The following is an 11,939-nucleotide window of genomic DNA, read 5'->3' on the forward strand; positions in this document are numbered from 1 at the left end:
TAAACAATAAATGAACCAATAGTTATAAAGATAATATATACCACATCCGAATCATAGACAGGACGAGGGCCGACGGGGGCGGATACCAAAACCATCGCACTATATAATAACAAGCAATAAAATAGTAAGAAAATTAGACAAGTATCTATCTAAAGTAAGAATTTTTTTCTTTCAGAAAGAAGATAAGAATAAGAGGCTCACCACGGTGGTGCCGGCGACGAGATCGGCGCGGGCGATCGACGGCGGTGAAGACGGGAATGGGATGTGACGGGCCGCTAAACCTAGACAAATATCGAGGAAAATGGAGCTTCGAGGTCGAGCTTCGAGACTAGAAAGCTTAACTAGTGTGGCTCAGGCATTTCATCGAACACCTCATGTGCATAGGAGGTGAGGTAGAGCACCACAAAGCCCTCCCCTCGCCGGCCAGAGCAAAACAGAGCGCTGGAGTGCTCTGCTCGCGGGCGAGGGGTATATATAGGCACCTCATTGGTCCCGGTTCGTGGCATGAACCGGGACTAAACGGCAGCCTGTGGTCCCAGTTCAAGCCACCAACCGGGACCATTGGTGGTGGGCCAGGAGCGAGGCCCACTGGACCCAGTTCGTCCCACCAACCGGGACCAAAGGAGCCAGACGAACCGGGACCAATGCCCCCACGAGGCCCGGCAGGCCCCTGGCCTCACGAACCGGGACCAGTGCCCCCATGGGTCCCGGTTCTGGACTGAACCGGGACTAATGGGCTGACCCGGCCTGAACCAAAGCCCTCTTTTCTACTAGTGTATGGTATATGGTGTATGTTGAAGTAGGGGAAATTTCCAAGGCTATGTTAGTTCAAGAGTTTTTTTAAGAATTATAAGACCAACTTGCCCTGGTTGATCAGAGAGATTGATAACAAAGATTGGTAGCTATACTTTTCTGGTGAACCTTCCTCCACATGTCCTAATAGAACAGGTTGCATGATACCCTACATATGACCTGGTGAAAGAAGGTGTAACAGTCAATGTGGTTGAATGGAATGGGGAGTTGGAGGCATTTAAAAAATTGCATGAGATATGGGCTTAGATAAGGAATTACACAACAAAGATGTGAATAGATTATTTTGTACCAAATTGCTTCATGTTTTGGCATGATGTTTGATGTGAACTTTTAGGGCAAGTTCCAGACCTTATTTGAAGTGGTGAGGGTTAGTTAGGAATCAAAGATGTTCTAAATATGGATTAGAGGGGGCGTGAATAAGAGACTACCCAATTTATTCTTTTCTTAGCTGATCTTAGAGGAAAGGGAGCCTCGGCGCAGCCGTAAAGTTGTTGTCTTGTGACCATAAGGACACGGGTTCGAATCCTGGAAATAGCCTCTTGCAGAAATGTAGGGAAAAGCTGTGTACTATAGACCCAAAGTGGTCGGACCCTTCCCTGTACCCTGCGCAAGCGGGAGCTACATGCACCGAGCTGCCCCCCTTAGTTGATCTTAGAGGCTAGTGCGGAAACATAAGTTCTCTAGAAATGCAACTAGGTTATACACCATGTATGATGATTTACAGCAGGCTAGTAAGCTACACAAGGCACACAAACAAGCAAGTAATAACAAAATGTAAACCTAAGGTAAGAGACAACCAAAGTGATGAGGAAGATGTGATCCAAAGTTTACACTCTTGAGGGAGTGCTAATCTTCGTTGGAGAGGTGGGGAACAACGAATGCTCCCACGACAATGAATGTCTCACCTAGGTCTCTGAGAACCTTGGTCAAAAAATTCCGAAGTCCCCTCCTGCTAGAGGTAGCTCTTTGGGCGAGCTTCAAACCCTCACAAACAAGTACGAGGCACAAGCGCACAACTTTGAAGGTCCCGAGTGACTCAAATATATGAAGAGTTTTCCACGAATCCAAGAGTAACGTATCACCGGGATTCCCCTCCCCGCCACCGGCCGCCGGAGCGGTGGGCAGAGGGGAGGCGAATCCACAGGCTCGCCGGCGAAGCTTGGAGGGGAGAGTTTACCCTAGCTAGCTGTCAAGGGATAGATGAGGGAGAGAGAAACCCTAGATGTATGTACGGTAGCTTACTTACGGTTCTCAACCATGTGCTACCTCTCTTGATCCTTTGACGTTACTGAAAGTCAAACGATGATTAACAAGTTGCAGGATGCCAGATCCGGTTGGAGGATTAAGTACAGTACTATAATTAACGTGTCACAAGCAAGATGTCAATGATCGATGATGCCATGCATGATGGTGTATCTGCACTGGCTTAAATAACTTGGACGCAAAAAGGCATAATCCCAGGATTATTCCCTCCTCGAAGCATATGCCAGCTACAGTGCTCTACTTACTGAATATTTTACTCCCTCTTCAATCTTCATGACCTTATCTCAGATGTTTCGACCGAATATATCCACGTTGTTTGACATTTGGAGCAAAGTCAAATACAAACAAGAAGCGAAGCTAGCTAGCGCTGGTCCATTGACAGGTGCACAGGTAGCATTTGCGGCATGTGAAAGTGAGATACTTAATGAGACTGATTAGGTTGGTCAGTTCATCTGTTAATTAGGTCCGTCTAGGGCATGCAGTGGAACTGATCAATCACTGACGCCGTTCGTGCGCGCGCACCACCTTGTCTGTGTGTGTTTTTTCCGGTTTAAAAATAGAAAGTCCACCGCGCCGTTGTGTTTGACTTTCTACCAATCAAGCTAGCACTATATATACACAGGCCGCAACTCTATTCCAAAGTCGACGATGTACGCTCACTGGGCAGCTATAGCTCTACGCGCGCGCATGCTCTCCTCCGCCTTTACCATTGCCAAACTGATCGACCTTCATCATGAAGAGTTGCTCATCGATGGACGCTGACGACTGGGCCTCGGGACGGTGGTGAGGAGCTGCGGCGACGGCGCCCTGGGCTATGAAGCAGAGCCTCCTCGCCTGGAAGTCGCCCGTGTGTTGCAGGATCCGGCGGAGTTCGTGGGGCGACTGGCGATGACGGCATCGATCCACGTCGTCGTCACTGTACGACAGTGCGGCGTGGCTGGTGCGGGAGCGCCACGGGCAGCGGAGGCAGGTGGTTGGGCCGGTGATACCTGGGGTGGTTTGGGGAACAACATGAACAGGAGGGCAGGAGGTTGAAGGAGGCGATCTTGCCATTCATTTTGCATCGGATGACTAAAACCAAACCGACTGACCCTGGAAAAAAAGAATCAGTCGAGTGACACCAAACGACTCCTTATCAGCTATGTATACATACAAGATGCCGTTCCTTGTGCATACGTTACTCTGGCACTTCTATATATACAGAAGCCAGGATCAATTTATTGCTTGAATATTACCTTTACTCTCTTAGCATTAACATTTGAGTAAATCATTAAGTATTATAAGAAACAATATACATCGATATCATATAATTGAGTAAAATATGTGTTGATTCTCCTCGTTTTCTTGCTTAGGTCCATGTTTTGCATTTTGCACTTGGATCTCAAATTTCTAAATGGTGGCCTCATCGGTGCTGGACAAGCAGAGGTGTGCAAGGATCTTGTTGAACTTGGGCCTCTGCCTTGTGATCGCGATGCAGACATCATTGGGGAAGAGGTCCTTACTCACGAACGCATGGTATACGGTGCTGACCATGACTCCAATGACCGTGACGGTGGCGATCCCTGCCAGCCCGACCGCCAATGCTCGGGTCAGCATGTTGTCCACCTCCGATGCATACAACACAGTGGCCAGCGCGGCGCTCGTTAGCGGGAACGTGTAGGCCCACCATGTCAGTGAGAACCGAACCCCCCTGAACAGGTTGATGCGTACCACCAAGGATGCATAGAGAAAGAGTGAGACGAAGTAAAGAAGCTTGGGGCCGTGGCCGAACTCGCCAGAGATCCTCGCCCAGGCCATAGAGGCGACACTGGGTACGGTGACGAAGAAGAAGAAGATAGGATGGAGCTCCTTGGCAAGCTGCATGCTGGTGGGGAGCCTTTGGTAGAGGGTAACAAAGAGCACGAGGTAGTGAGCGAGCCCGACGGCAAAGAAAAAGATGGGCAACTCACGGAGGCCCATCTTGGCACCGAGTAGTGCTCCCACAAAGTTGCCAACAACGGCGAGGTGGTTCGACGGGTTGGCCACCTTCGAGAGCCGGCGCTCGCCACTGGACATCCATTGGCCGTAGATCTTGAGATCGAGGCAGAGGATGGGTGTCATGAGGAGGTACCAGACGATGTGTCTGATCTCCCTCTCGGGGCGGGGCAAGCCCTTGACGAGGAAGAGGCAAGCGATCCAGGGTGCAAAAAAGAAGTTGACGCGGACCGGATAGTGGAACTCGCGGCGGACGGCCTCGAAGTAGAACACAACCTTGAGTAGGTACGTGATGGATACAATGACGGTGATGGCGACGGAGGCCCACCAGAGGACGCGGTTGACGGCGGGGTGCACGCCGAGGAACCCCGTGGAGTGCTCTGACGAAAGAGTCTTCCACAACATTGCCTGGCTGCTCACGCCGAGACACATTCCAAACGCACTGATCGGAAATCGGAGGAGAAACGGCCAGGGCTCGCCATTGGGCAGCACCGCTACCTCTGCTGGCTGCACGTCCAGGTAGTTGTTGTTAGAGAAGACGACGTCTCGAAAGGTACATGTTTTGGAATGCATCGGCACGGTTATGTGGTACGTACCCGAAGGGTCTCGAGCTCAGGGCCTTCAAGGGCGGCGAAGTAGCGGTCGGCGGAGGGGATGTCATTGTCCTCCTCGGTGTGCTCTATGGAATTCTTGGCCGCGGCGTTACACTCAATATCGTCTGCCGGCGGCTCATGCGGCACCGCCCCGCGAAGGATAGAGAGCTGCCGCTCGAGACGGCCTGAGAAGGTCCTGAAGTGGTCGAGCCGCCGGTCCCGCTCCCGCATGCTTTCACTCCGCGGCATAGCCGGCGCCTCACCGCCACCTCTGATCAGCATGGACGGCTGCGAGTGGAAGCGGGCATGCTTCATAAGCCGCGGCCTAGCAGGGTCGTGGATCTGGACCTTTGCCCCGCCCGCCATACCCTGCGCGAGGTGGAGCCCCGACGGCGAGGCGGGCATGCTAAACAAAACGGAGCACGGCGTCTCATCTTGATCCTGAAGCACTTCCGGAGACTCGTCCAGCTCGCCGTCCAGTACCCCCGTTGCCATCTGGATGCTGCAGATGCTATCCCCATCCCTGGATGCCATGGCCAACAACCGGTCAAGGACGCTATAGCCAAGCCAAGCTCCTGAAAATGCAACCCCGGATATCAACAGGGGTAGTTAGCTCGGCTCGTCGTGAAAAAACGCATGCACACATAGAACACCAGCATGGCTTACGTACCCGGAGAAAGCTAGCGCACGCGCCGAATTCTTCCACGACTCCAGGCAATCGAAATAGCGAAGCATACCTCAGTTTATATAATAGGTGCCAGAGCTCGACGTTAGATGTCACTGACTCGACAAGTGTGGACTGATTCCACTCAATGGATCGGCAGTTGACTAGTTGACTTGAACATGAAGAATCACCAATAATACATGCATGCATCGTGCGTGCTCAGACGAGTCACAATCCGAAAGGAGCATAATATTCGTTCCATATCTTGAACAACCAACGGAAGTGGTCCGCACAAATGCGCTGGCTACTCGTCGTATATGGTAAGCAACCTCAAAACAAACAATGTCAAAAAAATAATGCGCTGGCTACTCGTCATAACATCTACTGTTACATGCACAAACAATGTCAAAAAAATAATGCGCTGGCTACTCGTCATAACATCTACTGTTACATGCGTGCTCGCTCGCCAGATAACATTCCCATTGAAATATCCTTCTTTTGGTAAGTTCTGGTAGCTACCAATAATCCAATATTAAAGGTGTTCTCCTCTCTATAAATAAAATCAATCTAATCATAGTGAATCTGTAAATTTCATCTCGATAACTACAAATAAAGGATTATAAAATTGAATTATCATAGTTTGTGTCTTATGCAGATGTTTTCTACTCCTATTTACCTCATACATTTTGAAATGCACAATATTTTAGACCTTGATACATTTCCAGAGGTGCAACTTTAACCTTTATTTTATATATATGAATATATGATTGTGTTGCTAATAAAGAACAAAAATAATTATGAAATGCCTTTTTGGGAAAATCATAGATATATTATTTCGTACTTTCTCAATGATATTTTTATATAGTTAGATGTTGAGATGCGAGGACACCATCCATACTAACCTGTAATCTGCAAGCTCTCTAGATCACTTATGGTATGATCAAACATAGATGGTACTCCCCATTTTTATACAGTTAAACGTTCAAGGCTATCCCCATTTTGATAAATGAAAAAAAAATGTTTTTATTCATTCAACAACTCTCAGGTAAGCTTGCTCCATTGATATGGAAAGTGTTTTGCTTATCAAATGTAAAAAGTGTTTGCATTTGATCCCTCATAAATTGAAACTGATATTGGTGCTGGTATGGTGATGATTTCAGCCACATGGAATGCATCCTGGTCACACATAGACAATTAGAAAACATGAACCTCTTTTGGAAAAACCAACCAAATTTACATAAATATGTAAAAGAAAATTAGTTTAAATTTGAAAAGCATAGATTATTCTTAGGTCAATTTTTTATTTAATTAAATATAAAATTACCAAAAAATTAGAAAACGATAGAAGGAAGCAACTGGAAAATGAGAAAGTTTAGTTAAAACGGAATAGATTTAAAAACAAGGAATTTCCAAAAAATAGTTACAAACTAAATTCAAAAATAACAAACATGATCAAGACTAGACGGTTGTGGAACTTGAAAGACCAATAATTTGTGGTATATTAGAGTTGAGGATCAAAATTACACCTTTGCAGTAGTTGTGGGCTCGATCTTCACAAAGATTCAAATTTTATAAATAAAATGATGGATATGAATGGATTCTGAGAGAGAGAGAGAGAGGGAGAGAGAGAGAGAGAGAGAGAGGAGCAACTAATAGATGCCAATTCCGAGCTTTCCATCTAAAAAACCAATAGAAGCTCTAGTGTCTATTCTTGCCACCTTAATTTTTACGCTACTGTTTATTTAAACTTAGTGCATTTGCAACAAGTGATCCTTGTCGTAGTCATTTCAATGGTCACTCTATATTTTTACTCAAAAGAAAATGGTCTCTCTAGATGATATGGAAGGATCGAATTGTCAACCTAAAGATGCAGACAATACTGACCCTATAATTCGACTAGAGGTAGTAGCACATAATTGCCATAACTTTCAAAAACATAAATGATAAGGTTAGTTATCCTTTTGCCCTCAGTGGTGTCCATGTGCTCAGTTTTGCCCTCAGATAAAAATTGTGCTCAGTTTTGCCCCTAGTCCATGCGCAGCTACTATGACGAGGCCAAACGGCCAGATTTTAGTCCATTCCGTCCGCCGGCGTTAGTGGTTGTGGGTCCGGAGCTTACACGTGGGACCGCGTGGATGTGGGTCCCGAGCTGACATGTGGGCCCATGCAACAAAATCCCCAAATCATTCGTAGGGTTCTAGCCGGCCAAATCGACGCCCACTCTGCCCATCCGCCGGCCGGCCGTCCTGCGCCGCCGCCGCCACCTGCGCCGCAGCCAACACTGCCCCGCCACCAGCTGCACGGCCTGCTCCGCCGCTACCTTCCTGCGCCGACGCTCCACCGCTACCTGCTCCGCCCGCCACCTTCCTGCCGTGATGAATGAACTAAAGAAGAAAACAACAGGCTTGGAAATGAACATGACTCTTTGCTTGGGTACCACAGCAGAGATATCATATTTGAATAAAGAGAAGAGGGAATGGAGATATCCAGTGGATTTAGAAGCTTTAACTTGCCGTTGTAGACAATGGCAGATAACTGGGTTGCCATGCATTCATGCCTTGTTTTTCATCACTTCTCTCCCAGGTCCAGCAGGGAACATACAACAGTTTGTGCATGATTACTACTTTGTTGCAAGGTTCAAAGCCACATATGCGTATGCATTGCCTGCTATGGAGGGAAAACAACAATGGGACATGGTGGACCCTGGATTCAAGCTTTGCGCTACAGATCTGAAGAGAGCAGCAGGTAGACCAAGGAAGAGTCGAATCAGACCTCGCAGCGAAGGAGCTGGACTTGGAGCGAGGAAGCGTAAGTGCACAAGGTGTGGTGGGTCTGGTCATTTCGGTAAGTATTGTGATAACACAGTAGATCCAGCGTTCGGAGAGAGTTTCGATGAAGGCTTCGATGAAAATGTTGGTCAGCAGCCGGTTGCCTCAACAGATGATGAAAATGATGGTCAACAGTCGGTTGCATCAGATGAGGATTTTGACGAGGTTCCAAATGATGATGGTCAACAGCCGCATGATTTTGACGATGATCCAAAATATCCTCCAAATGAGGATTCAAGTGAGGCTCCAAATGGTGATCCAAGTGAGGCTCCAAATGGTGATCATGGTGATCCAAGTGAGGCTCCAAATGGTGATCCAAGTGAGGTTCCAAATGGTGACCAGCCTTCTGTTGTTGTGAGTTTTGCTAGGTATGTAAATCTTGCAAATACTACTGTACATTTATCACTTGACATGATCTCATTACCCTTTATGTTTTGCACAGCTCTGTGGTAGGTTTGAAGAAGACGCGCAAGGTACCGAAAACCAAGAGGAGAAGAGAAGAAGCAATGAGCACAAGGTGCACGAGGAGCAAAGTGATGGCAAGAAGCTCAAGGAACAGACAAAAGCCCCAACGCTATTTATGAATAATTATGAAACATTATGAATAATGTTGTATTTCTGTTGAATGATGTTGGACCTATGTTAGAACTATGTTTGAATGATGTTGGACCTATGTTAGAACATCAAATTTGACATGCTATATGGATGTTGCAATTCTTTCAAAACTTCGGTAAACTCACATTCATGAAAAATGTGCTAAAAAAGAGCTCCAAAGGTAGGGTAAATGGCCTCATTTCTAAGCAAGATTTTTTTGACCTTGTCTATTTGAGCCAAATAACTTTTCTACACATATATTCTATATACAAAGACTATGTGCGCTGGTTTTTCCTCTTTTTTTGTTTTTTTTTGAATTTTTTTGCTAATTTGAATTCTGGTCAAACCTAACTTTGACCAAGATTTAAACAAGTCTAAAACATCAAAATGAAAAACTAAGCCTAGATCCTTCTTAGTCACTCCAAAATGAAGCTGTGGTGAGGTATTTGAAATTTTCATGAAAAATATGCTAAAGAAGAGGGGTCCAAAGGTAGGGTAAACGGCCTCATTTCTAAGCAAGGTTTTTTTCGATCTTGTCTAAATCAGCCAAATAACTTTCCTACACATATATTCTATATATACAGACTATGTGCGCTGGTTTTTCCATTTTTTGATTTTTTTTAATTTGTTTTGCTCATTTGAATTCTGGTCAAACCTAACCTTGACCAAGATTTAAACAAGTCTAAAACATCAAAATGAAAAACTAAGGCTGGATCCTTCTTAGTCACTCCAAAATGAAGTTGTGGTGAGTTTTTTGAAATTTTCATGTTCATTTCCCCAAAACACTTCTCTTCACTTCATACAAAAGAGTTTGAGGTACTTGAGATATCACATAAGACACGTGAACTTTTCGTTTAAAATGTATGTAAACCTTGTTTATCAACTTAAATCATTAGTATATGACATAAGAAGACTATGTGCGCAGGTTTTTCATTTTTCTGATTTTTATTTAATTTATTATGCTCATTTGAAATCTGGTCAAACCTATCTTTGACTGCTCCAAACCCCTCCCAAACCCCGCTAACCCTAGTGTTGAACAAGGACCGTCCTTCTAACCCAGCGGCGATCAAGGACCGTCGATCTAACCATTCTAGAAGGAATCTGCGGGGAGGGGGGGCGATCCGCAAGATGCAATCTGATTGGCTGGGAGATTGTTTTTTCTCAACAAGTACCGGGCGTGTTGGATGGACCGTTGGGCCGCTTGCTGTCTGGGCCTGAGACCGCAGTTAATAGCCCATCTCAGCCTTTCCAGGCCTGCATGCATGGGAAAGGCGGCGACGTGGTTTGCATGCGCGGGAGGCGGACGTGCATGCATGCGAGCGAGGCGAGCGAGGTGGCCGTGCACGTATTGATTCAGAGTTAGGCCATTGTTTCAGATTACGGCAGCAAGTCAGATGCATGCGCCCGGTCAAAGAGCTTCCCTATGCAGTGATTCAAATGCACGCACGCGCCCCATGCATCGTTTCCGTGCAAAAATTTAAGGGTCCAAAACTTAACGGATACACACACGCGTCCGGATTCACACACGCACCGTTCTCTTCCCTTCCCTCCTCCTGTCCCACCCACAGGCCTATAAATGGGGTGCCTCTCTTCCTCTCCCACTCACCACCCAAAAGCCAGATCCATTCTCTCCAACTTCAAACACCCAAGCGACCGAGCCCTCTCCAAGCGACCAAGTGAAGATGCAGTACAACGGGCCGACCTTCCTTCGTCCGCCTGTCGTGCCGGAGCTGCGCTACCCACCGGGCATGCTCGGGGAGAGGGAGCTCCGTGTGTGGGCGACTTCAAGGTGGAGGGGGTCCGTCGAGCTCACCCGCGCCTTCCTCAGAGCCGGCTATGCCCACCTCCCACGAGGCTCGCCTAGGATGTTCACCCTCAACGAGGTTCGTGACCGAGGCGGCATCCTCCTACTGCTCATGGTCACCTTCACCAACCCGTTTGACGCGCGCGAGCTCCTCGGGCAAGTCTTTTGGTGCGGCTGCGAGTCCATCTTCTTCAGGGTGTACAACATCTTCACCAACTACGAGAGCATCTTCCCCACTCCAAGCCAGATGCACTCCCTTCCCTACGACGAGGAGGAGGAGGAGGTGTGAAGTTGAAGACGGTGTTGAAGGGGCGCGCGGCCGAGGTGGAAAAAGGAGGTCAACATGAAGATGTTCAAGAAGGGGTGCGAGCCCGGAGTCAAGCTCGTCATGTTTTAGTTTTATCGTTTTCATTTTGTTGCTTTTCTATGTCGTGTGTGCCGTGTCATGTCATGTCGTGTCCGTGAACTTATCTATGGGTACCCATCTATGTAAGGGTACGGTGTGTTGCATCTTATCTATCCAAGTTATTATGTGTGTTAAAAAATGTCCGTGCCCAAACATATCATTTCTTCCCTAAACCATGTCATGAACTAACATGCAAATTTATTCCCTTTAAATCCTAAACCAAGTGCCACTCTAACCAAAATCATGTGGCAGTGCAAACATACGTTTGCAACCCTCCAAAATTTCAGTGCAAAACAAAGGAAAACCACTCTCACGCGTGTGCAAACATTCAGTACAAACGGTCTCACTATGTATACCTTCCTTCCCTACCCATGTCAAAGTCTTTCCATCTGCCCTAGCGGTTACCAGCGCAGCCCTAAACGCTACAAACCCACGCGGTCCTGGGTTCGAGTCCCCAGCCGCACCAATTTTTTGTGCATTTTCCACCCTTCATTTTTTTAGACAAATTATTTTTTTCTCAATGTAATGCCCTTAAAAAATGTTCATTAATTTTGCCACCAGGGGTAAACCTCTACCAGAGCTGAGGCACATTTTCCATGACATTTTGGTCTTTGATTTAAATCATGGTATATTTGAATTGGAGTAATTAAATTGCTATTAAATATTTAACAGCTCCAAAAACATATTTTAAACTTAATTGTTTGGCTCTGGAATAATTCAATTAGCTTCCACAAAAAATTTCAGCATTATGATTTACTGCCTAAATTAAATCAGAACAGAAAACAGAAAAACACGCAAGAGAACCCCCAAATGGGCCTAATTGGATTCAGTTGGCCCATTAGTCTAGCCGGCACTTGGCTCTACGCTCTGAATTTGGCCCATAGAGGAAACTTTTTTTCACAGAAAGGCAGAGCAGAGAGATGCATTTCATTGATCAAAAGCTTCTGAATTCCTCATTTCTTCTCCCTTTTTCAACATATTTAAATGTTGGTCACTTCTT

General features: G+C 46.5%; 1 protein-coding gene across 1 annotated transcript; it reads right to left on the bottom strand.

Moving 5' to 3' along the window:
- Positions 1-3,465: 3,465 nt before the first annotated feature.
- On the bottom strand, positions 3,466-5,954 carry LOC109736473 (S-type anion channel SLAH2-like). Its single transcript, XM_073500536.1, has 2 exons — positions 4,647-5,954; positions 3,466-4,557 (listed from the first exon to the last, which is right to left on the bottom strand). Exons 1-2 carry the CDS (start codon positions 5,175-5,177, stop codon positions 3,466-3,468), a joined length of 1,623 nt encoding a protein of 540 aa, XP_073356637.1. The 5' UTR covers positions 5,178-5,954.
- Between the last annotated feature and the right edge of the window lie 5,985 nt (positions 5,955-11,939).

Source organism: Aegilops tauschii, chromosome 1 (assembly GCF_002575655.3).
Source record: "Aegilops tauschii subsp. strangulata cultivar AL8/78 chromosome 1, Aet v6.0, whole genome shotgun sequence".
Lineage (NCBI taxonomy): Eukaryota > Viridiplantae > Streptophyta > Magnoliopsida > Poales > Poaceae > Aegilops > Aegilops tauschii.

Coding starts and splice junctions, on each gene's coding strand:
- LOC109736473 (XM_073500536.1), bottom strand. CDS start 5,177: ATGGCATCCAGGGATGGGGATAGCATCTGCAGCATCCAGATGGCAACG. Junction 4,558..4,646: donor CTGAGCTCGAGACCCTTCGG/GTACGTACCACA, acceptor CTGGACGTGCAG/CCAGCAGAGGTAGCGGTGCT.